Source organism: Anabrus simplex, chromosome 13 (assembly GCF_040414725.1).
Source record: "Anabrus simplex isolate iqAnaSimp1 chromosome 13, ASM4041472v1, whole genome shotgun sequence".
Classification (NCBI taxonomy): domain Eukaryota; kingdom Metazoa; phylum Arthropoda; class Insecta; order Orthoptera; family Tettigoniidae; genus Anabrus; species Anabrus simplex.
Genome location: NC_090277.1, coordinates 102591327 through 102618246, shown reverse-complemented (window position 1 = coordinate 102618246; position 26920 = coordinate 102591327). Strand labels below are relative to the sequence as shown.

General features: G+C 39.4%; 1 protein-coding gene across 20 annotated transcripts in view; it reads right to left on the bottom strand.

Moving 5' to 3' along the window:
* Positions 1-26920, bottom strand: part of LOC136885088 (ensconsin) — a 762268-nt gene that overhangs the window by 24267 nt on the left and 711081 nt on the right. For all 20 annotated transcript variants that reach the window (XM_068230157.1, XM_068230159.1, XM_068230158.1 and 17 more), the window contains 3 exons: positions 24708-24814; positions 24211-24340; positions 22419-22804 (listed from right to left, as the gene is read on the bottom strand). In XM_068230157.1, the coding sequence (XP_068086258.1) occupies positions 22419-22804; positions 24211-24340; positions 24708-24814 (623 nt within the window). The remainder of the gene's footprint in view (positions 1-22418; positions 22805-24210; positions 24341-24707; positions 24815-26920) is intronic.

Genomic DNA, 26920 nt, shown 5'->3' with positions numbered 1-26920 from the left:
ATTCTTGACTGGCAGCTCTTTTACCATGTTCTTCAGCATATTTTATCACTGAGTTTAAACCCAGCTGTATAACTCCCACAGTTCTCCATAACTTAAAGATCGACCTACACAAGAAAACTTAACCGAGAAACAAGAATGAAACGTGAAGACAGAATACTGGCACTTGTCGACAATACAACAGATGCATATCAGATGTAAGGCTTTTCAAGCGTTTGCTCTATTAACCAGCGTTTCGTCTTAGGTCTGACATTAGACTCGTCAGAGTGGGATGTGTCAGACCCTACCCACTGACGCTGGGTGTATGCAGGTGAGCTTATCAGAAGCCTATATATGAGGCACAATCTGATAACTGCATATGTATCCCACTCTGACGAGTCTAATGTCAGACCTAAGACGAAAAGCTGGTTAGTAGAGCAAACTCCTGAAAAGTCTTACATCCGATGTTTTTGACATGCTCTATTGGTGAAAAATATCTAATTCCCTCCATGGGAATTTAGAATTTTCCAATACAACAGATGGATGAAACCTAATACTGTGATCACTCGACTGCATGGACAAGGAAACACTCCCAATTCACATTATCAGCTCTGCCGGACGGGTAGCGATAAACATACTGACAAAGATGAAAGAGTGAGAGGGATGGCTGAGTGTGACTGACTGCCTAGGAATGCGGCCTTGGGGCGGGGGTTTGAGGGTTAGGTATTTCTGTTACAACAGCTAGCCTCAACCGTTCTGCAGGTAGAAAGAAATACAGCTTCTTCTTGTACTGTCACGAACAAAGTACCATAACAGCAATGGGTACAGTTCCGATATTTAATGTAGGCACGTCCACAGAATACTCAAACTTTATTTCGTGTATGTACCGTTTGTCTTTATGATGTCAGAAATTAATGTGAGTTATGTGCGGGGATTCTTCTTCCTGCAATTTCAAATGTTAAAAATGGGGTGCGAGACATACACGGTGGCGAGTTATGTGTGAGCAAATACGGCAATCACTGCCTGCAGGACACACCATTCAGAGGAAGGAATCTAGTAAATAATGCACGTTATTCTGGACTGTGTTTTCCTGGATTCTTTTCCACCCATTTGAGCAATATAATTAGACTATCACTAATATATACATTTCTTTACAGTAAACATGCACTTTACGAATGTCAGTTTCAAAAAAATATAAAGGCCTTACCTCCAAATTCTCCAAGTATCAAACTGAGAATCTAAGGCATATATCAGAACACACTGCAACTCCACTTATAAACTTAGAGCAATTCAAGGATCTGGTGGTAAAATTCTGAACGAAATTCTTTTTTTGCTATGGGCTTAACGTCGCACCGACACAGATAGGTCTTATGGCGACGATGGGATAGGAAAGGCCTAGGAGTTGGAAGGAAGCGGCCGTGGCCTTAATTAAGGTACAGCTCCAGCATTTGCCTGGTGTGAAAATGGGAAACCATTGAAAACCATCTTCAGGGCTGCCGATCGTAGGATTCGAACCTACTATCTCCCGGATACAAGCTCACAGCCGCGCGCCTCTACGCGCACGGCCAACTCGCCCGGTGAACGAAATTCTAATATCATCCAAGATTTCTTACAATTCATATCTCAGAATGTCCAAACTCTGACAGCGAAAAAGAAGAGGAAAAGCACACTAAAGTAGTTTTTCTGTTTAGACCCATGATCAATTATACTTTCCAGATAACCCTCCCATAATATATATATATATATATATATTTTTTTTTTTTACATCCAGTGACAACCACTACTGGGCAGATGAGCTAATTGCAGGCAAGTCTGTGAGAAACCTGACTACAACCACAGGACTGCTACAAGTTCAATTTTGATTTTTTTTTTAAACCGCAGTAACACTGGCCAAATGTCTGCGATATTAATTGCCAACTGATGCGGGAAGCTTGTAAGCTTAAGCAAGAAAGAATAGAGCCACTTAGACCACGTTCAAATCAATTCTTGTATGTTTACGTTAATATGAAAACTGATATTCAACTCAGATTACTGACGATATTATTGAAATACTAATTCTTAACAGAACTATTCTCAAACCAACAGCACCTACCGAGAAAATTTCAGGGAGTCAAAATTTGTCATAGGAAACAATCTTGCTTCAACATGAAATATTAAGGAATATTTTAGTGTGATCTAACAATTACCGTATCAAACTCAGTGAACATTTTTATATTTTGCCAACTTGAGCCTTTGAATAATAAAGTTCAACACATTATGAAGACTCAACAAATAAAGGAATAAAATCATAAAAATTAACAAAATACATATTAAAAAAGGAAATATTTTTATCAAAAAATTCTGCAACTGCGTTCACTAGGGTTTGTCCTGCCCTGGCTAATACATCGCATTAGCTTGAACAGTGCCAAATCAAATGAGACGCCGTTTATTCCATTTAATTTTGTGATGTACAAGAGCTGTCTAGTAACTTCTTGTGGTGGAGATTTACATTTTTACTCAGACACTGCTGGCTTTTGTGCTCCACAATAAAAGAAACAAAAGGAAAATTACAGAAATTGCTGGAGACAAGAACAAGGACTCTAAATTTAAATATTAATATAATTTACAAAACAAAACATGGTAGACGAGCCCAGTCAAACTGCCAATATCATTCATAAGCCAAAATGATGTGATTAGAAACTTCACTTTAATCTAAATGTTTTGATGTAACAAATTATGAACTTGTGCCATTGAGAGTATCTTTACAATTTTGGAAGGTCAAGGTCAAGAGAGTTCCAAAACTCTATTTGCCATTTCCCTCAGAAGACTTTGCATATCCATTTTCCCTTTACGCGTTACCTATGATGATATGTTATAGTGTATTTACAGGCGCGACAGAATGAATATCTAGCTGTCAGAGGCATGTGAGGAACTCTACATCAACAGCTCAGAATTCATACGCAGCAAGCATGTCATCTGACTGTCCAGATTAAAAAACAAAAAACAGATTTTTAAAAATCATTACCAGCAGCATCTCACAAAAATGTTTTCAAATTACAAAACCATGTTTCCAGAAGTAATCTTTCATTTTCATTTTGATAGGGTGGTTCACATCTGATGAACAGAGCACGATTGAAAACATTCCATTTTCTCAAGAAGATTTTGAAAATAATCATACTCTGAATCTGCAATGTCTGCAACTCGTAAGTTATGTGTAGAAAACAGCACAGTTCCATTAAAGCCGAAGTTAGTCCTGTTATCTCAGTAGATATAGACACTGAGGAAATGTACTTGCGTTTGATAATGAGTCCTAATGTAAGATTATTGAAAGTTAGGATAGTTAATAGTTTACGAGTTATTTGAAGAGCACATTTTAGATGACTCTCTCTGTATATGTTTCTGTATAGTTCTCTCAATTTCCTCTTTAACGACCAGCAACTTATAAAAGTAAATCAGTATTACCCCAGCCCCCCACAGTCAACAGATTTATGTCTTGTCTACACTCGCCTCTGTTGTGATCAATAGCATGCTTACTTTGTCAGTGACAGGCCATGTGGAGTACAATAGACTCTTGGCTATCCGGATTAATGCGGCAGAAGATCAAGCTGGATAGGTCGGAGTTCTATACATACTCTCTAACGACCCCAGCTGTACCATTAAAAATACCCTTTTTATATCAAAACCCAATTTTATTAATATTTCCTGACTTCTTACGTAGTACATGCTAGTTATAAGTGTTTGTTATGGATACACATACTGTACTGCATGAAGTTTCTCATCCATAGTCACAACAGCTTTTTTCGTTGATCACCCATTTTGCAATCTTTAATTAAAACACAACGGAGTGCACAAAACAACAATTTGCCAATGTACACACTTCAGACATCTGATAAACAACTGACTAAACAAAGAATACAGAGTTGCCAACAGAGCCGTTCTCTACCTGTGTACATTGTTGCTTGCAAGCGCTGAAATAGGGCGTCTATGTCTCATTTGTTCAAGAGTCCCTCACCGCCCATTATTTATTCAATACATACATATTAATAGGTTTGATAATAATAATAATGAAGAAATCTTGAAATTCATCAAGGCTAAACGGGATGTCTATCCATCCGATTCTCGAGATCCATCCTCCAGAGAGAAGAAAATGCGTTTTCAAGACAACTGGTGGCAGCAAAAAGCAAAGCAACTTCAGAAATTCTCAGGTATCAGGGACTTATGCAATTTTATGCAGGACTGAAAGAGCTGTATGGTCCTGTCCGCTCATTATCAGGATCTCTGAAGGCTGTTGATAATACCACCATTCTTACAGACAGCCAGGACATCTTGAAACGATGGAAAGAGCACTTCAGCTCACTTTTGAACCGTAGTTCTCCTGCTGCTGCTCAAGATTTTCTTCAACATGTTCCTAAACATAATCCCCAACTCTAGATGGACACACTTCCAAACTTCCAAGAGTTTATCAAAGCTCTCAGCAGAATGAAAACAGGGAAGACTCCAGGATCAGACAATATTCCTCTTGAACTCATTTAAAGTGGAGACTCACCTCTAAAAACCAGGCTTTTCTATCTGATTCTTCTGATCTGGGAAAACAAATATGTTCCTGTTGCCATGAAAAACTCCAGAATAGTTATAATCTTCAAAAAGGTGATCGCAGTATCGTGGAAACTACTGTGGTATATCCCTGTTCTCCATAGCTGGAAAAATATTTGCTAGAATCTTACTGAATCGACTTCAGGTTGTTTCCGAGAGGTTACTACCTGAATCTCAGTGTGGGTTTCGTGCTTCTCGTGGTACAATTGACATGATCTTCTGAGAAGACAACTCCAGGAGAAGTGCAGAGAACAAATGACACCTCTGTTCCTGGTGTTCTATGACCCTGCAAAGGCCTTTGATACAGTTCCTCGAAACACTATGTGGATGATTTTGAGGCGCTTTGGATGCCCCGGGCATTTCGTTGGCCTGATCCAAGCTCTCCATGATAGTATGGTTGGTCAGGTACTGTATCAGAATATCTCAAAAGAATTTCCAATCACAAATGGACTCAAGCAAGAATGTGTACTTGCACCTACACTTTTCGCCCTGTACCTGGCAGCTATGCTTTATGAGACAACGCCTGCAAACAACAAATATCAGTATGATGGGGGGGGGCCTTTTCAACCAGGCCAGACTTTGCTCCAAAAGATTAACCTATTCCACCCGGGTAACAGAATTGCAATATGTAGATGACAATGCTTCTCCAGCCCACATGCCAGTAGAGCTTCAACAATCTGTCATCTGCTTCAACAGAGCTTATGAACGTTTTGGCCTGACTGTCAACATTCAGAAGATCAAAGTGCTTACTCAGCCTGCTCCTGGAATCCCCCCGCCCCGAAAATTTTGATATCGCCATATCTGGCACAGCTCTGGAAAGGGTGGGGCACATCTCGTACCTTGGGAGTATTGTCTCAATGCACTGTACCTCTGAGGACGTGGAAGAAAGAATACAGGCTGCCTATGTGGCCTTTGGACGTCTCTCACATCATGTATTCCAGAACAAAGATCTAAGTATCCGCACGAAAATAATGGTGTACCAAGCTGTTGTTATTTCTACTTTACTCTACAGGTGTGAAACCTGAACCCTATATTGCCAGGATATCAAGAAAGTGGAACGCTTTCATCAACAAAATCTTAGATCCATCATGAACATCAAATGGGATGACTATAAAACTAATATAGCAGTTCTCGAGAAAGCAAAACTAAACAGTATTGAAGCCACCATCGTTGGTCATCGGCTTAGATGGGCAGGCCATATCCACCGTTGAGTGACAGCAGACTCCCTCGGCAAATCCTGTATGGATAAATCAGCACTGGCAAGACGACTCGTGGTGCTCCGCTGAAGTGATATGAAGATCAACTTAAGCAGGCCATGAGGAGATAGATATAAACCCAAATACTTGGCATACTCTTGCATTGGATTGCCCTCGCTGGTGTGCTACCATCTCAGCTGCAGTTGCACAGTTTGAGCAGGAATGTCAAAGGATGAGGAAACTCACCAGAGAAAGAAGCTATGTCAAACACTGCTACGTCCACCAGCTTCCATCGGATGCAATGTGTGTGGCCGGATGTTTTAAGCAAGAATTGGTCTGATAAGCCATCTGCGCTACCTTCACTGTGCGGACTCAGGATTACGGAACTGCAGGCAACATATTAATAATACTATACTGTACCTTCCCCTAACTGTGACTTCACACAGAAGCACAAGATCTGTATAAAACATTTTGAAATATCACATAGGTTTCTAGCAGGAGCCCGCTTGCTCAAGCTTTGGAAAAGTATAGCACCGTGTTATAGTACTAAGTAAGCCGGATAGTCATGAGCCAGATAGCTGAGAGTCTAATGTACTTTGGTCCGGAAGAGCCGACTCGCTTCTCAGGTCTTCAGTGTTGTAAAGCTGTATGCAGTTTTGTCCAGCCTCGCTGCTTGTTCTCAGTGGCTATATAGTTAAAACGGAGAGTTGACAACGCAGCGTCTCAAGTTGGAGAAATCCTGGCACTCCGCGGACAAGGAATATAAACACAGTTGACCACCTAGGCTTCAACAGCTTGCTGGTCATTAATGAGGAAATTGCAAGAACTACATCACAGAATTGCAGTTCTTGTCTTGGGAAGTTGCACCTCTCCAATAATGCCAAAAATTGTCAGTGTACAGAAGTTAATTTAATATATAGACTTTCATGACCGCTAAATGACATAACATTAATCTGGGGATATTAGGTCACGTAATGTTTATAATATGCCGACTCATTTCGATCCTGTGAGCAGGATCGTATTCAGAGCAATAACAATGTATTGACAACTGTCATCCCATAGTAACCAGACTCAAGATAAGAGAGACCGTGTTAGAAATGTAGTTCATTCCAGGGCCTTCAGAGTCAAGAAGAAAGATGTTGACGAGTTAACTATGGAGGGTAGTCATGATCTACTCAGTATATAACCATCACATACACATACATATACATACATTATCATTATAGACTGTTTTGCCTTTCAGCGTTCAGTCTGCAAGCCTCTGAGAATTTACTAAACGTCGCCACCATCCTCGATTTGCAACTAGTGTTGTGGCCTCATTTAGTTCTATACCTCTTATCTTTAAATCGTTAGAAACAGAGTCTAACCATCGTCGTCTTGGTCTCCCTCTACTTCTCTTACCCTCCATAACAGAGTCAATTATTCTCCTCGGTAACCTATCCTCTTCCATTCGCCTCACATAACCCCACCACCGAAGCCGGTTTATGCGTACAGCTTCATCCATCGAGTTCATTCCTAAATTAGCCTTTATCTCTTCATTCCGAGTTCCCTCCTGCCATTGTTCCCACCTGTTTGTACCAGCAATTATTCTTGCTACTTTCATGTCTGTTACTTCTAACTCATGAATAAGATATCCTGAGTCCACCCAGCTTTTGCTCCCGTAAAGGAAAGTTGGTCTGAAAACAGAGCGATGTAAGGATAGTTTCGTCTGGGAGCTGACTTCCTTCTTACAGAATACTGCTGATCGCAACTGCGAGCTCACTGCATTAGCTTTACTACACCTTGATTCAATCTCGCTTACTATATTACCATCCTGGGAAAAAACACAACCTAAATACTTGAAATTATCGACCTGATCTAGCTTTGTATCACCAATCTGACATTCAATTCTGTTGAATTTCTTACCTACTGACATCAATTTAGTCTTCGAGAGGCTAATTTTCATACCATACTCATTGCACCTATTTTCAAGTTCCAAGATGTTAGACTGCAGGCTTTCGGCACAGTCTGCCATTAAGACCAAGTCATCAGCATAGGCTAAACTACTTACTACATTTCCACCTAACTGAATCCCTCCCTGCCATTTTTTACCTTTCAGCATATGATCCATGTAAACTACAAACTGCAAAGGTGAAAGATTACAGCCTTGTCTAACTCCTGTAAGTACCCTGAACCAAGAACTCATTCTACCATCAATTTTCACTGAAGCCCAATTGTCAACATAAATGCCTTTGATTGATTTTAATAATCTACCTTTAATTCCATAGTCCCCCAGGATAGCGAACATCTTTTCCCTCGGTACCCTGTCATATGCTTTCTCTAGATCTACGAAACATAAACACAACTGCCTATTCCTCTCGTAGCATTTTTCAATTACCTGCCGCATACTGAAAATCTGATCCTGACAGCCTCTCTGTGGTCTGAAACCACACTGGTTTTCATCCAACTTCCTCTCAAAGACTGATCGCACCCTCCCTTCCAAGATGCCAGTGAATACTTTGCCTGGTATACTAATCAATGAGATACCTCGATAGTTATTGCAATCCTTCCTGTTCCCTTGCTTATAGATAGGTGCAATTACTGCTTTTGTCCAATCTGAAGGTACCTTACCAACACTCCACTCTATTTTACTACTCTATGAAGCCATTTCATCCCTGCCTTCCCACTATACTTCACCATTTCATGTCTAATTTCATCTATTCCTGCTGCCTTATGACAATGGAGTTTATTTACTATCCTTTCCACTTCCTCGAGCATAATTTCACCAACATCATTTTCCTCCTCCCCGTGAGCTTCATATAACCATCACCTTTGTTAAAATTATCCGGGTGGTTTAGCAATTTTTATCGCCTCACGAATAATTCTAGGTATAAAATGTTTCTCTTATAAATGACAGAAGTTGCATCAAAAATGATATAATCTTAATGAAGATATTCAAGATCATGGCTACCCTCTATAGTTAACATCTTTCTCCTTGACTCTGGAGGCCCTGGAATGAACTACAGTGAAACCTCATTAAGATGTTACTGCTGGGGACAAGGAAAACAAACATGTTAGGCGGGAAAACGTACTACTGAATATACGAGTAAAACCTATCCAACAAGGACATGGAAACACTAGATAAGATTTTTCCGTCATTTGGGGATTTTATGTCGTATATCCGTGGGTACAGTGAAACTCTATAAGAAGAGAATATTAAAAGAGGTGAAAAAACACAAGAGAACAAATATAATAACTCATTCCACTAGGGCTTAGGCTATAACATAACAATAGTGCAGTGAAAAGTTTTAAAAACATCAAACAACAAACATGAAAACATTTGAACAGGACCCATAAAAATATCGAAGTATTATTGCAGATCACACTCTTTCTAAAGCAAATGTTAGAGAAAGCCTTGTATTTCGGACCAGTGGGTTATTACACATTATTTTTCTGGTCACACACATAGCAATGAATTGGAGCCATGTGCGAATGCAACAGAATGACTTTGGCTGCCATTTTGAATCAAACTAAACTTCCACTGACCAAGATTGATTTGAATGATAGAGTCGAAACTGGAAGGTGCGAGTTTCAACATTCCGCCACCTCTGCACGCTTAAAGATGTAGATAGATGACAGTCGACTTGCCGACAAACTTTAATTTTGTCTTCATTAGTAAGGAATTTCACAACTTTTTCCGTATCCATAATTAGGCTATCACAAGACAAATATGCACTACGCTGGCCAACTTCACACGATTATGTTCCAGATGGAGGCTATCACACGCTATTCACTACCATTCACTGTATAACTAAACACGAAATACATTTCTAATTTCAGAACGGAATGCGAAAACAAGCACAAACAGGCTTATTGTATTAATTCGCAGTCTGACTGTTAACCAGCAAGCAAAACTGAGCATTTCTGAGGCTAATGGCTTGCTCCTCGAAGGGGCAATTTATCCTGCGAAATTCAAGAATTCAAGGCCTTTTCCCATTATCACGCAACTGTGGCGAGGGCTCTCACCCGAGTTGGAAATCACATTCCTTCCACAAGAGATGACGAATAACATTTTCAGGGCTAGGAAAAATGTGATCTACTAAGCGATAATAGCGAAAATTCGTGACGTGATAAGTGAGGTATTTTTATATAGATTTAATATGATGAGAACTGGGATTTCGAATTTACGACGTGCTAAGCAGGAAAACATGTTAATGAGGAATGCGCTATAATGAGGTTTCACTGTATATTTGTAACAGGTTCTCTCTGTCTTGGTCTGGTTACTATGGAGTGACAGTTGCCAATACATTATTTGCTATTGCTCTGAATACGATCCTGGTCGCAGGATCGAAATGCGCCAGCAGATTATAAACATTACACGACCTAATATCCCCAAATTAATATTATAACGTAACAGAAGTTAAATTTACTGGATTATCCTCCCCCATCACATTAGATCATTTGGGTAAGAAACGATCGAGCAGGAAAATGTGAACAGCACATTACTAAGATATGTTACATACTGCAGAACACTTTTTGTCAATTTAAACACACACTCACTGAGATCCATTCCTGTAATTTTCCCAGAATTATTACCAGATTAAAAAACATATTTTTCATAAGCAGCAGCATCTCACAAAAAAAATGTTTGCAAATTACAAAACCATGTTTCCAGAAGTAAAAATCTTTCCTATATAATTAGAAACAAGCTTAACTAGAGCAAAGTAAACTGTGTGCTTACTGAAAATGGAGGGATTAAAAGCACAGTAGGCAACTGGTGAAAAACCAAAGCAAGCCACCAGATATTTACAATATATATTGTCACATTATGTACATACAACAATGCATTCATTTCTCCTCAAGGACATATAGCATTCCATTCTGTATTCATTTCTGAACTGAATAACAGGATGTTCTACACGCTCATAGACCTCCCTCAGCAAAATACAGTCTTTCACGAGTAAAATTTAATGATACAATTTGCATAACTCATAATCTGAGAAAGTTAACCTGTGCTTACTTTCACCTTTCATTTATTACAAATATGTACAAGATGGAAGGTTATAATTCAGCATGAAGTTATTTTTCTTGAAATACAATTATATTTTCAAAGTGCTATAAAGTATGTATAAAATGAAAAATGCCACTTTTAACCAATATTAGCAATATATCACAGTGTTCTCCCTAGGACCATATTAGTGGGCGCACCGCACTGCTGTTTTAACAGACTGCCCAGCTAACATTAGATGGACACATGCTAGTTACATAATATTAATACATACTTGAGTCGTTAAGTGCTCTAAACTTAAAAGTAAATATTGTAAAACTGTCTATTTAAATGATATCAGCATAACTGCATCAGTTACATCGGAGTTTAAAGGTTCAGCTTGAATATAACATAGTGTCATGCGCGAGCAGTGTCTGGATTAGCGTTAAATCACACAAGAGCACTCTATTCCTTATGACATCACAAACCCGTATGGCACTTCACAGCAACAGAGTGGTAAGTCCCGGCGTTACGCGATTATGAATGAGCAGTAGAACACTAGAAGTTCATAATACTCCGTTATGTCTTGTTTGTGATAACACTAAAATCAATTTTGCAATTAATGTTTACCTCTCTGATATTACTGTTAATGCCCTCTGTGGATCAGTGGTAGAATGTCGGCCTCTGGATCCCAAGATAACTGAGTTCAAATCCGGCTGAGGTAGTTGGATTTTTGAAGGACGGAAAAATGCCCCTTTGATACTTCATGTTGTACGATGTCAGCATGTAAAAGATCTCTGGTAACATATTTGGTGTTTACCCAACAAAATTCACTGAAACTCAACCTTAGACGCCCAAGAGAGATTCGGTTTTGTTCTGCTATCTAGTAGGCCTGGAGTAAAACGGAATGTCGAAATGGATGAGCAAGCAGCCAGATGCCGTCAAATTAAAATACTTGCACACGGTAGGCGAGGCCACATTATTATTATTATTATTATTATTATTATTATTATTATTATTATTATTAATGCCCTGAGGGGAATAAATTGAATTTTTATCACATACATTTTACAAGCAGTATTCCCTGCCCGGCTACTAATTCCTGCCACCCGACTGAAGAAAATTTCTGGAGAGAACACTGTATCAAAAAGCTTACTTGAAGTTCGATTTTCTTGGAAATGCCCTTATAAGCGACCAAGAGGTGTGGCCTGGCAGCGAGGGGGTGAAAGTGGGAGAGGAGGCACATTTCGATTTCACATTTCCCTTGGCCCAGTAGCAAACCAAATGTTGCACATTGAAAATCATCAATAGCAAGAACTGAAGCAATAATATATAAGCAAAATCCTATGTTAGCAGCATTTAGTTACTATAGAGTTCACTTTGTATCAAGCACGAGTAAATACTTAAAATGAGGGTAAATAATATATCAAACTACTTGTCACTCACTACCTGTCAGCAATTTATTTAGTTAATAGCAAGAAACTTTAATAATAATAATAATAATAATAATAATAATAATGCACAGCAAAAGGATGAAGAGATTTTAAGAAGACAAGCAGAAACGTTGTGCTAAATAAGTTCACACGCGCTCCTTAGTTGGGCGTAATGATAATTTTAAAAAAATTATTCGTTTTATGTCTTGCTAATTTTGTACGGTTTTCGGAGATGCCGAGGTGCTGAAGTTTTTTGTACCATGAGTGTTCTTTGACATGCCAGTAAATCTAATGACATGATGCTGAGGTATTTAAGCACCTTCAAAATACCACCAGACTGAGCCAGACTCAAACCTGCCAACTCACCCCCAAAAAGTTTAATGAACATTAAAAAAAATTATATAGTATATATCTTATCATTTGTCATGCGAGAAAGTAGCACAAGACAGACCACTTTCGTTATTTAAAATTGTTCAATAGGTGTAATCTTAATGGAGAATTCAAGATCTAAGCTATCCGTCCAGCTCAGACAGACAAGATATTTCTTTTAGCCTAAAAGCCCCCAAACCGCAAATTAACTAATCACTATTTCGTAAACAATGCTAGACAGATGTTCTCATTTCAACGCATCGGGTGAGTTGGATATGCAGTTCAGGTCAAATAGCTGTGGGCTTGGAATTTGGAGATCATGAGCTTGAACCCCAACATTATCAGCCCTGAAGGTGGTTTTCAGTGGTTTTTCCATTTTCACTTCGGGCCAACGCTAGGGCATTAAGGCCACGGCTGCTTTCTTTTCAGTCCTAGGCCAATGTCGCCAAAAGATCTAAGTTAAATGTTACGTTCTTCAGTTTACTGAAACTAATTTTGAATAAATAAATTTAGAAACTCTCTAAAAAAATAAAAGCATATGGGAACAGAGTTACACCTCAAAGAAAGAAAAAACTGGAAAAGATACTGCATCAAGAGAGAGAAACCATCTCTCATTTTGTAAAATACAGGCTTCAACCTGACAGTGTGGTTAGCGATTTTTCTTGCCTATCAAACTACTGTAGCTTTCCAATATGGTTTTGTATACTTTAAAGCTTCTTAAATATTATTGTGAATACATTTTTGTTCTAGAATTTAAATCAACATGCACACTCCTGACGTGTGAAGACTTTTCATAATAAAGTCTATATCAATTGATGCCAAGACTAGTAGAGAGATTGTTGACATAATCCTGGTAATCCCAGAATAATGTTAATAAAATACTGGTACGTTTACCAACTTCTGCTTCACATTTACATCATAACTTGTTGATAATGGCTTGCTAGGGACAGATGAAGCTCTACTGTCCATCCTATACAAATGTCATCCTGTTATTCAGATCTGAATAGTTTGCTGTGTCAGTCAGATACCTCATTCCGCAGAAACAAGCAAAAGTAATCATGAATGTAACGTACATACTGTCTACTTTTGCATCATAGAGCCAAGAAAAAGCTATAAAAAAGACCTGACTGGGTATGGTGAGTCACCTTCAATGTACTTCACTCAACAGCATCACATCAAGGCTTCTTTTATCACAGAAACAAATAGGTAATTCATTAAGACATCGCAAAGGGACAGATGGTTCTTGGGAGATCAGAACCTCACAGTTAATGCCCCCTTACAGTGATTGTATCACAACACATCAATAAAGGGTTCTTTGCTTTTGTCATTCAATCGAAGGAAGGAAAATATCTTGCTTTCTCCCACACGAACTTTGACACCCACAAAGTTTACAGGGCTCTCTACTCTTATGCATAACCTAGACACAATGCAAATATAAAAATACATGGCAGTGAATATAAGATGCACTTTAGGACCCCTCCTGGAGTGTATAAGGATGGACTCGGAAAGAAGATGCAAGGAAAGGACTTCCTATATTGGACACCTTCCACAACCAGCATTAACAATGACTACAGTTTTACATCTGCTGCAATCTAGATTGTAATTTTGCTGCTATTACCTTACATATAACTCATGCTTTAGTGGCCTCACACAGTAGTAGCGATAGGGAGAGGGGGATGATGATGGGGGGGGGGAGGCAGTTGCCCCATATCATTTTATGGAGGAAAAAATAAATTTTAGCCAACTTTTTTGTTATATACGAAGTTTGTTTTTTAAGTAAGGTCCGTTTTGTTGTAGACACTAGTAGTTCGCGCGCATATCGCAATGAGCGCCTGCGTCGTGTACCGGCATGCCTCGGGAACAACTATGCTCAGTTTCAGCTCTGTAACTAACCTGTACGGTTCTGTTCTGTGCTTTCAAAATGTTTAAGACTATCAAATCGCCCGCCGTGTGTGAGGTTCGGTCAGTGATACGGTTTTTGTCAACAAGGAACCTGTCTGCTGCACAAATTCATCGACAGATTTGCGAAGTGTATGGTGATATTGTTATGAGTGAAAGCAAAGTGTGTAAGTGGGTACGACAAATCAAAGATAGCCGTGACAACGTCTATGATGAAGACCGTTTCGGTCGCCCTTCTTTGATTACAGACGATTTGGTGGTTTCAGTTGAAGCGAAGATTCGTGAGAACAGGCGCTTCACAATAACAGGTACCTGAAACAAATTTCCTGACGTGTCGAGATCAGTGCTTTATAACACTGTTTCAGAACACCTAAAGTTTAGGAAACTGTGCTACCGTAGGGTCCCAAAACTCCTAACAGAGGACCAAAAAAACCGAAGATTTGAGTGTGCGAGGAAATTCTTAACTTGTTATGACAAAGAAGGTGATGGCTTCTTGAGTCAGATCCTAACTGGAGACGAAACATGGGTTTCACATATCACGCCCAAATCAAAGAAACAGAGCATGGAATGGAGACACACACACTCACCTGTAAAGGTGAAGGCCAAACAGACTCTGTCCCAGCACAAAATCATGGCGTTGGTGTTTTGGGATAGGCATGGTGTTTTGTTGGTCGACTTCATGCAACGAGGAACCACTATCAATGCAGAAGCATACTGCCAAACCCTGAGAAAGCTACGCAGATCGATTCAAAACAAAAGATGCGGCATGCTGACAAAGGGAATTGTCCTTCTCCAATACAATGCAAGACCTCACACTGCAGGTCAGACCCGCGATTTATTGGACAGCTTTGGCTGGGAAGTTTTAGACCACCCACCCTACAGTCCTGATCTTGTGCCGAGCGATTACCATCTGTTCCTCCACCTCAAACATCACCTCAGTGGCAACCATTACAATGATGACGACGTGAAAACGGCAGTGAACTCTTGGTTATTGGAGCAGGCAGTAAGTTTCTATGAAGAGAGTATTTTAAAATTGGTTAAGAGGTATGATAAGTGTGAACAAACTTGGCAACTATGTCAAAAAATAGAGTGAAGTATGTACTTTCTGAAAATAAATTTACTTTTTTGAAATAACCTTTCATTGTGTACTTACCACGGACCTTACTTAAACAAACACGCCTCGTAGTTTCAGCAAAGTGAAGAACTTGTTATTTTGAAAAATTGCCTGAAACTAGGAATAATGATAATTTAAAAAAAGATTTGTTCTATCCCTATTCTTTTTTAATTTCTTTAATTATTATGAAAAACAAGCACAAAATGATATTCGTTGCGACTAACCGATTCATACAGCGTCACAGCAAGTAGTGGAGACTTTGCATGTGCTGTGAGGAAGGATAGCAGGGGTATATTCTTGCCAAGGTCATAGACACTGAGGTATGATTTACCCACTTTCCGTGCGCATTCGTCAGTCTGGCAGTCTCACTCAGTAAATGTGTATGTGTAGTTCTATCTTTAGTGTCTGTTGCTTTGTTAGTGTGTAGTCGAACACTGAATGTCATTTTAACTGTATAATCACGTCTTACTTTTATTTAATTGTAATACATGTACAATTATTCTTCCTTCGGTGAAAGTTTTATTGTACAGTATTGAATTATTACTGCACTAAAGTTGTTGGACTCAACCTTTATGTCTATATCGAAATTAGCTCATAGAGCATCAAAAAACTTACTATGTTGTAGATTGTTTTTCAATTATGATGTTCCCTCCCCCTTCCCTTCCTCTTCCTGCTATAACTCTCAGACCCCAAAACTTTTAGATGTTCATAAATTTTGCCCCCCACCTTCTATCTCCCAATCACCACTACTGGCCCCTTAGGGGGTTATCATCTATTTCTTGGAAACAATACAAGGGTACACAAAAGTACGAATGAAGAGGTGACCCAATTCGAGTCGAGTCAAAGCGAGATGGGGGCTTCATTCACTGCATTCCCGACCTGGTTGAATGACTGGAAACGGCCAGTGGATTTTTCATTTTCTAGCCCCCATTTGAAAAAAAAAAGTGAAATCCTTATAACTGTTACCTAAGCACATCATAGCCTAATAGAAGGTAATTATAGTCAAGCTACCCAAAGATTATTTTTTTACAATCTTATTAGGTATCTACTTTACCATTCTACAAGCCTCTGAATATATTGAAGCCCCTTTTACCATTAGTGATGCTGTATATGGATCAACTTTCTTTATAGCAACAGGATTCCACGGATTACATGTAATTATTGGGACTACATTCCTCCTAATTTGTCTATTACATTTAATATGCCATTTTTCAATTAATCATCACTTTGGTTTCGAAGCTGCCACATGATATTGATCAGATCAAAAATTAGATGGATGGCTTTTCCGGCGTTTGCTCTATTAACCAGCGTTTCGTCTTAGGTCTGACACTAGACTCTTAAGAGTGGGATGTGTCAGACCCTACCCACTGACGCTGGGGTGTATGCAGGTGAACTTATCAGAAGCTTATTTATGAAGCACAGTCTGATAACTGCATACGGGTGATAAAACTTGTAAGATAAAACTTTGTCGAGTAGTGTGATTATCGTAATCTATAATCATCATTTCCGTATTGACGAATTACACAATTAGAAATAGGAAAGGATTTCCACTTATCAATACTTGTTTATTGCACTTATTATGCTACAGGACCGGTTTCCACCGCTTATATAAGGTCATCTTCAGCTGAACCATGCATACATGTCTATGTGATGAAGCTATGATTAAGATTGTATTGTCAAAGGAATGCCATATGATAATTTATTTATTTATTTATTTATTTATTTATTTATTTATTGACTTTAGCAGTGGCGAAGTTAGGGCTCGTGGCCCTCTCTTACACTTAACCACATAATTAATCTACAGATAATACATATATAAAAGAAATGTACTATTCTACCATAAAATCAAAGATAAGCTAAAAATTACAGATTTGGACAACACATAATGAAGAAAGAAAGCAGAGTTCAACAAATAAAATAAACACACATAACGTGAACTGGCGTATATGTCACTATGTGCAACAATGCAATTGTATGTCTGAAATAGTATGTTTAAGGTCTTAAAATTAGTTTATAAAACACATCTCTACTTAAAACTAACTTATATATATATACAAGATGAATACAATATATAGGAGCACTTCATGCAGATGAACATTCGTGTCTTGCTTGTTGTTCAATTCATCGGCTGACTCCCGTGTTCAAGTCTTATTTACACAGTTGTGCACTCAGCTGCTGTTCCTGGAGTTTAAATTGTATGGTTTGCTTGTAAAATTGTACGAGTAAAAGATTTTGTCTTCATGTATATACATAGAATTTTAAAAAGGTGCCAGACGTATGGATAGAATTAGGCTAAAATATGTTCAGCTCTGCTGTGTGTTGAATCTGTTGCCTTATGTTAAAATCAAATCATGTTGTCCTGTGACGTCCATAAAATTTGAGCGACATTGGGTTTAGAGTAGTGGCTCCTTTCCCATTTGTAGCTGTGCAGTGATGTTATATTTATTGTTGTTGGTGTGGCTGAGTTGTGTTTGATATGCAAGCTTGTTGTGTACTACACAGGACAACATGATTTGATTTTAACACAAGGCAACAGATTCAACACACAGCAGAGCTGAACATATTTTAGCCTAATTCTATTCATACGTCTGGCACCTTTTTAAAATTGGAAAGCGTTTTATTCTATGTACAGTAGAACCTCGATTATACATTCCCGGAAACTACGTTTTCCCGTATTATTCGTTCAAATTACGTGGTCCCGCGAGCATCTTAATTAAATCACATTGTAAAAATCCCGCATTATCCGTTACTTGAAGAAATGATTTCCCGGATCAACCGTCCAGAAATTTCAGTCCCATCAACGCTAAATCCTCGATCACGCATTTTCCAAGAAACTGTATCTTATGAAAGGACTACGGCACGGATCTTGGTGTTGACGTCCCGTCATTGTGGTAATTTGAAGACGTAACAGTACTGTACTGGAAAAGCGATCGGCAGTGAACTTGCATAAGGGATCATCTTAACATCGCATTCGAGTACTATTGTTTAGAGAATCCTCAGAAATCATAAAGCAGAGAGTGCCCTTGACATTTGGAAGGAGACAGAGCACATTTCAACAGCTCTATTTGAAGATGGAATGAGTTTCATCAAATGTTCTTACTTGCAAAACGTCTACATTATGTCCACGGTTAGATATTTTAAACATTTTTTGAAATTACTTTTTTCGAGTGTGTCGCCGAACAGGTTTTCGGCATTTCCCTCAGGGCACTGTATAGTCACTGGGCTTTCAGGCAGGAATCGAAACTGCTCCTTCTTAAGTAACACAAATTTAGTATTTTAATATTACTGAATACGATTATGTTGTCGAGACCAGAACAGATGTTGCACCTTACATACGTACATAAAGCCATGGGAGGTTTTGGGATTGCCTATTACTGTTTTGGTCCTAATATAAGACTGGGAATTTCACGTTTTTGTGTTAAAATTTTGTAAAAGCCGCAGTCGCTTTATTTGCGCACATTACATTTAAAAACTTTGTATCTCGCACTCGTACCAACTCGTACAGCGAGCGCGCTTTCCAGCTGAGCTCAAGGTCGCGAATAATCGTAATTTTGGAAGTGTTAATGATATTTTTTCTCTTTCCAATTTGATTGTGATTAGTGATGGACAGAACTAAATATAATGCATACGAGAACTTGAAGATTGATACTTTTGAAACCATATTCTCGCGTTCAACATAACCTTTAAAAGTCGATGTAGCCAAGGCCTAATTTACGCGGTACAAGATTTCCATAAAGTGACTAGGAACAGTAAACCGGTGACCAAATTACAATAACAGATTTAAAAAAAAAAAGGATTTTGCCATCATGTTGGACGCTTTTATACCTAATGTGCTTTATTTTATTAGATTAGAGAATGAAAAACTACTTGTGGTCGATTGTTGTTTGGCTTGGCGTTACGGGTATTAGATTTTTTGAAGAGTTTGGCTGTTCAAAGTTGCCGAACTGAAAGAAGTTTTCAAACGAATATGACGAATTTTTCAGAGGAAACTGACGAAGTATCCCCGGTAAAACTCAGTGTAAATTTTCAAGATTTTTAAGTCGCGTACTGGTAATAAACGTTTGAAGCCAGCCCAGCGGTCTAACTTGCCTGCCTCTCACCCGGAGGACCCGGGTTCGATTACTGCTCAGGTCAGGCATTCTTATCTCGATATGAGGGCTGGTTCCAGGTTTACTCATTCTACGATTACCTTTAATTGAGGAGCTATTTAATGGTGATATGGTGACCCCAGTCTAGAGAGCCAGGAATATTGTCCGAAAGGATTCGCCACACTGACCATGCGTCACCTCGTAATCTGCAGGCCTTCGGACCGAGGGCGGTCACTTGGTAGGCGGAAGGCCCATTGGGGCTGTAGGTTGGTTTGGTTTAGGGGCGTTTGTAAGATTATAAATATACATATTTCATTCTTGTGATGTTTAGCCACATTGTTGATGCTTCATTTGTTCCCGGATTTTCCGTTTTCCCATGTACGTTTTTTTTCCGGGGTCCCTCCAAAAATGGAGAATCGAGGTTCCACTGTATATACATGAAGACAAAATCTTTTACTCATACAATTTTAGAAGCAAACCATACCATTTAAACTCCAGGAACAGCAGCTGAGTGTACAACTGTGTAAATAATACTTGAACACGGGAGTCAGCCAATGAACTGAACAACAAGCAAGACACGAACATTCATGTGCATGAAGTGCTCCTATATATTGTATTCATCTTGTACATATATGTATATATAAGTTAGTTTAAAGTAGAGATGTGTTTTATAAACTAATTTTAAGACCTTAAACATACTATTTTAGACATACAATTGCATTGTTGCACATAGTGACATATACGCCAGTTCACGTTACGACATGCCCCATTTGGATGTGACCAAATGTTTATTATCATATGGCATTCCTTTGACAATACAATCTTAATCATAGCTTCATCACATAGACATGTATGCACGGTTCAGCTGAAGATGACCTTATGTAAGGGGTCGAAACTGGTCCTGTAGCATTATAAGTGCAATAAACAAGTATTGATAGGTGGAAATCCTTTCCTATTTCTAATTGTAGTGTGATTATTCTTATATATATTTCTATCTACTGATAAGAGTGGTGTTCTGTGAAGTACTGTACTTGTACACGTCTTTGAAATAGGGCCTCACTGTTTCATACAACTGTCGCAAAAGTGTCCGCTTTCTGTTGCCTCTTTAGGCTGGTTTATGAACTTAATATTCATAAAAAAGATGAAGAAAGCAGAATTCAAGCTACTGATCTGTAAAAATTTCAGAGTTGTAGGAAATCCTGATATTTTTCCTTTTACTCTAATTCACCGACGGTAATATCGATGCAGATGTCAAGAACCGTATCAATGTTGGCTGGATCAAATGGCGGTTTCTTACTGGTGCTCTGTGTGATAAATGAATCCCGGTCAAATTAAAGCGCAAAGTGTACAAAAAAACCACTGTCTGACGTGCCCTCATGTTGGGCAAGGTAGAAAAAGCGTGACCAGGGAATGCATGTCAAAGAGATGTGGATGTTGCGATAGTCGGCAGGAGTCACTCTGCAAGAGAAAGTGTGCAATGAGTAGATGCGAGGATCTTTCAGTCGTGCCCATCAGCGACAAGATGCAGGTAAAACAGCTCTGCTGGTATGGTCACGTCAGAAGATACCCTGAGTGAGCTTGGGACCCGCCCATTTTGTGGGCACACATGCTGCCAGGAAAGACGACGACTCTGATTCACTGTTGCTCAAATAAGAAAGCTAACAAGAGTGAAATATACATGCATAGGAAACAGACAGAGAGCAGCAACTTACCATGTAAGCACGTGATATGTGGACATGAAGGCTTTATGAATATTGGACTCTGATGTTTCTTTTATGTTTACTCTAGCCACGTGTTTTTACCATGGTAAGCTGCAGCTCTCAACTTGTTTCTGATGCATATATTATATTCATCAAGTTACCCATGTCAGATGGTACATCCCAACTTCTAAGTAAATGTGAAATATACAATATTTTAGGTGAACAGGTAGGTCCTATTGATTCAGAAGCATAAGTTACAATCTACCATGTGAAAATCATTAAGGCAATGTGAAACTGATAATTCAGATTTCACATGGAGTGTTTTAACAAATGAACATCCGTTTAGGTAACTATTAAAATATCAGTAAATTCAAACCTTAATTCGCTGAGATGTCCACACAGACGTGTAACGTGAAATACAACCCGGTTCTCCATGCCACGTTGTGATTTTCTGGTCAACAGTTACTTCATTAAATCTGTACAATTGTTTGTAAGGGAGAGGCAACATATTAGTTTAGGAAATAATTTTATTTTGGGACGTGTATCTTCTATAAAGAAAATGCAGGAAAGAAAAGAAAATTTCTAAAAATAAATTCAACAATAATAAGTTATAGGTTTCTTGCATTTAGATTAATGCAGACCCAATATTTCTTGACATTTTAAGCTCACGGTAAGTTAAAAATTATAGCTTCTAAGAATATTTTACCTGCGAATGAAAAACAACTCGGCATTGAGACAGCAGACAGTAAACAGGCAATCCAGCACTTACAAGGTCAACTGTCAGTAAAAGTTAACCCTAAAGACTCATTACAGGATATGGATCACACAACTTCCTATTTTCGGCATATCCAGGTACACTCATAAGCTTACATAGCCATATGTGGTAAGGTAAGAGAAGCGCATGGAACTCTTGTTGGTTGTGGGCTCCAGAAACAAAACCACTAGGGACATAACACGTGGCAGAATAGGAGAACGAATTGCGTGCTAGAGCCAACTAACACCTTAGCCAGAGCATCTGATGGGAATCAACAAAACAGGAAAGAACTCTGACTTTCTCCTCTCCCCCACCATACCCAGTGTTAGTGTATATTGTTTCAATACTTACACATTATCTACATTCACAAAGTCCATGCCGTTTCGATGGCCGTTACTTTGCTGTACCGATCCGTTTGTTGCACTAGAAATTGTCAAGTCCTCGCTAATTTCCATCGGTTTTATAACATTGCTGTTGTCTATTAATAATAATTCACTATTATTCAACCTAGGTGGGGATTCCTTCCCCGGATGCTGGCCGTTTTCTTGCGCCGTCGCCATCGTCGTCGTTTCTTCTTGCTGCTGCTGTTGCTGCTGCTCCTGCAGTTGAACCTGCTGACTGTCGACAGCAACCGCCGACTCCTGTTCTCCACCACTGCCAGGAGTGGGCTTATGCTCCTCTGATGGACTATCATCTTTTCCCATGTCTATATCACCACCATCTCCATCACCTTGACTCTGGAATAAAAACATTACGAATGAGATTAGTACCAATGAACATCTTCCTAATCATATATGGTTTCTCTTTCATGTACACCTAAAATGTAGGCACACAAACAAACTCTACAGACAAGGATGACAGAAGGATAATGTGAATCATGGGAGAATGTATTGATTTTTATTTTAGTGGTTTAACATTGCACTAATACAGTGAAAGTTTTCGGTGACGTAACGATGGGAAGGAAGTGGCCGTGGCCTTAATTAAGGTACAGCCACAGCATTTGCCTAGTGTGAAAATTGGAGGTTATAGGTTTTACCAGGTGTATGCATAAGTTTTTGCTGGTTTTTGTGGTAAAGAAAACATGTAATTTTCAAGGGAAATTCATTTTTTGTTTCAAAATATTGGCCATCAGCTTCTACACTCTTCGCCCATCTTTCAGGTAACTTACGAATACCATGCCACAAAAACTGCTCGTTTTTTGCGGCAAACCATTTGTCAAGCTATTTTCCAACTTCTTCCAAATTGCTGAAGTGCTGCTCTGCGAGCGCGTGCCCCACTGATGCGAAGAGGTGATAGATGGCGCCAGGTCGGGGGATCATGGCGATGTCCCATCCAAGCGATTTCAAGGTGTTTTTCACTTGTTTTGCTGCGTGAGACGGCACACTGTCGTGTAACAAAATCACTTTGACATGTCTTCTGGCCCAATCCGGTCATCTTTCGATCAATGCATGATTTAAATTAATAATTTGTTGCCGATAGCATTGAGTTGGAGTTGGGTCATCATCCAGTTACGCCTACAATTGCTCGTCTTCGCACTTTTGTGGTCTACCAGAGTGCACTGACTTTCACATTGAAATCACCATGTTTGAATTGTCGAAACCACGCCTCACATGTTCTAATCGATGGAGCGTATTCACCATATATTTCTACCAGTAAACAATGACTTTCCACAGACCTTTTTCTTTTGATTAAATAAGAAAAGCAATGTGTGCCGCCAATCATCTTCTTGAGGCACAAACGTCGACATGATCACTGAACGATACAACACAGACGCTAGCGTTTGGCGGACTCAACTTGTGTGTGTTGGTAGGTTAATGTCAGACAAACAAACTGACGTATGTGTCAAATTCATACGCTGTGTACTGTTCGCTGGCGCCATCTCTTAGTGAAACTGGAAAACACTTATGCATACACCTGGTATTTTGTAAGAAACAAATTTATCTGCTTGTCGTTGGCGATAATTGAAGATAGCGAAGTATTGGGTGATGATGTATAGTGGGTTGAGTGTATAGAATAGAAACACTGAAAGATACACAAAATAGAATAAAAACAATGTCAGTGGGGGAAGAAGGAGAAATCAGAAATAGAACAAAAACAAATAAGGACATATGAATCTAGTTGGGGGAAATTGTAATGTACATACCTTAGTGGGAGTACCTGTAGGCGTAGCCCCTTTGCCACGTGTGCGCAGCATGATGGCCTCTACCCGTTTACGCCGAGCGATCCTCTCCTCTTCTTCCTTCTTCAGCCGAATTTCCATTTCACGACGCTGCCTGCAAAAAAAGATTGAAAGATTTATATAATGCACACCCTTCTCTGTTTTCATCACATCCTGGTATGTGGGAATCATACTTAACTCTCTTCAAATAGAACCACTTTGTGCTACTCTTGCAACATCAAGGTTGAAAGGGTCTGGTCACTTGAAGAGAATGGATCCTAAGAGAGCAGCAAGGGAATGGTTTGAAAGGGATTTGGACAGCAAGCGACCTAGAGGCAGGCCAAGGACAAGACAGATATCCCAAATAAGAGAGGATCTGCAATGAAGAAGAAGCAATGCACCGAAGCAGATGGAAGTGGAGAGTGCTCTTACACCACACCCAGGAGAATGGAGATGGTTAAATAATGATGATGATAACTTACCTCTCTGCTTCTTCCCTGGCTTTCTTCTCAGCTTCCTCTTTCTCTGCCTTCAACCGGGCCTCTTCTTCCCGCCTTTTCCTCTCCTCTTCTTCACGCCGTTCATTTTCCTGAGAATATAAAGTTCAACTTAAAATTATGCATGATCTTTTGGAGAAATAAACATATCTCATCTGCATGAAAAACAGGAACCATTGTGTTTCCCTTCCAAGGATGAAGAAGGATAATGTAAATTGTGTGAAGACGTACATTTTTTTTGTTAGTGTTTTAACATCGCACAAACACACTGAAGGTTTTTGGCGATGCAACGGTGGAAAAGGGCTAGGACTGTAAAAGAAGCGGCAATGGCTTTATTACTATTAAGGTGGTGTGAAAACTGGATGTCACAGGTTTCATTTTGTAACAAATAAATTTATCTAGAATACCTTATTTGTTCATTTTGATGTTGAAGGCAAACTGCTAAGTAGTGTTATTTCTTTGTAAATATCCTTGCTGTCATACATTACATACATACATAATCATTATAGACTGTTATGCCTTTCAGCGTTCAGTCTGCAAGCCTCTGTGAATTTACTAAACGTCGCCACAATCCTTGATTTGCAACTAGTGTTGTGGTCTCATTTAGTTCTATACCTCTTATCTTTAAATTGTTAGAAGCTGAGTCTAACCATCGTCGTCTTGGTCTACCTCTACTTCTCTTACCCTCCAGAACAGAGTCCATTATTCTCCTAGGGTCACTGACAATTTATTTTTAGGACTATATCTCATGGAGGATAAGTAATGATAATGTTATTTGTTTTACGTCCCACTAACTACTCTTTTAACGGTTTTCGGAGACGCCGAGATGCCGGAATTTAGTCCTGCAGGAGTTCTTTTACGTGCCAGTAAATCTACCGACACGAGGCCGACGTATTTGAGCACCTTCAAATACCACCGGACTGAGCCAGGAACGAACCTGCCAAGTTGGGGTCAGAAGGCCAGCGCCTTAACCGTCTGAGCCACTCAGCCCGGCATGGAGGATAAGAGAAGCAGAGCAAGACCAAGGTAGTGATGGGGTTGGACTCGCATTTTTAACTATCTAAAGGTAATAGGTGTGGAACTAACTGAGGCCACAGAGCTGGTAACGAACAGAAATTTGTGGAAGTGCTTAGTTCATTGACAGAAGCTTGCAATACCCTTCCTCACCCTTTCTCTCAGAAACTTTTCGAGTCAAGTCCAAAGCATCCTCTACCCTTTTCGATAATGAAACTCCCTTTGCTCCTCCTGACAGTGATCTGATGATGATGCTTGTTGTTTAAAGGGGCCTAACATCCAGGTCATCGGCCCCTAATGGTACGAAATGAGACAAAATGGTATTACAATTTAAAAATCCATAATCCTCCACTGACCAGAATTCAAAACATGAGGACAAAGAATGAATGGATGGATATGAAGTTAAAACAACCCGTGGATCCGACCCGCAACGCCCCACATTCTCAGAAACTAATGTTAAATAATAATATTATTGACTAAGGGACTGCTTCTAAAGCACAATACTGAAACGATGATGCTTGTAGTCTAAACGGGTCCAAAATCCAGGGCATCGGCCCCTCATAATGATACTTATCGCTAGGAAAGTAGAACCATGGGATTTGTCATGTGGCGGTACTAATTAAAAGTAGCGTAGACTCGCGGTATTCCACACATTATGGTACTACGCACAGGTAATGTAATGCGCACATGTAACACAGACCTATGGTGTTTCGCACATTGTGTTGCTATTTACAGGCAACGCAAACCTATGGTGTTCTTCACATAAGTGGACTAACCACAAGGACTCGCACTATCCCGTGGTGTTCCTCACACAGTGGGTACTAATCATAGGCAAGGCAGAACCATGGTGTTGCTCACCCATGGTGTCACTCATATAGTGGTACGAATCGCAGATACTGGAAAATGCATTCTGAGCATACACTGTCGCTACTAATCACAAACCTACTGTGCACCTAACATAGTGGTACTACGCGCAAGTAAAAGCGACCCATGGTGTTCCCTGCATGGTGGTACTAATTACAAGTAGTATCATGGTTTAATTTGATCATCCCTTGGTTGGTCCTTTTAGTTGCCTCTTATGACAGACAGGGGATAACCGTGAGTGTATTCTTCATCTGCGTCGCCCACCCACAGGGGGTTGTGTGTTTGGTCTACAAGAGGTATTTTATTTCCCTCAAGTCCGC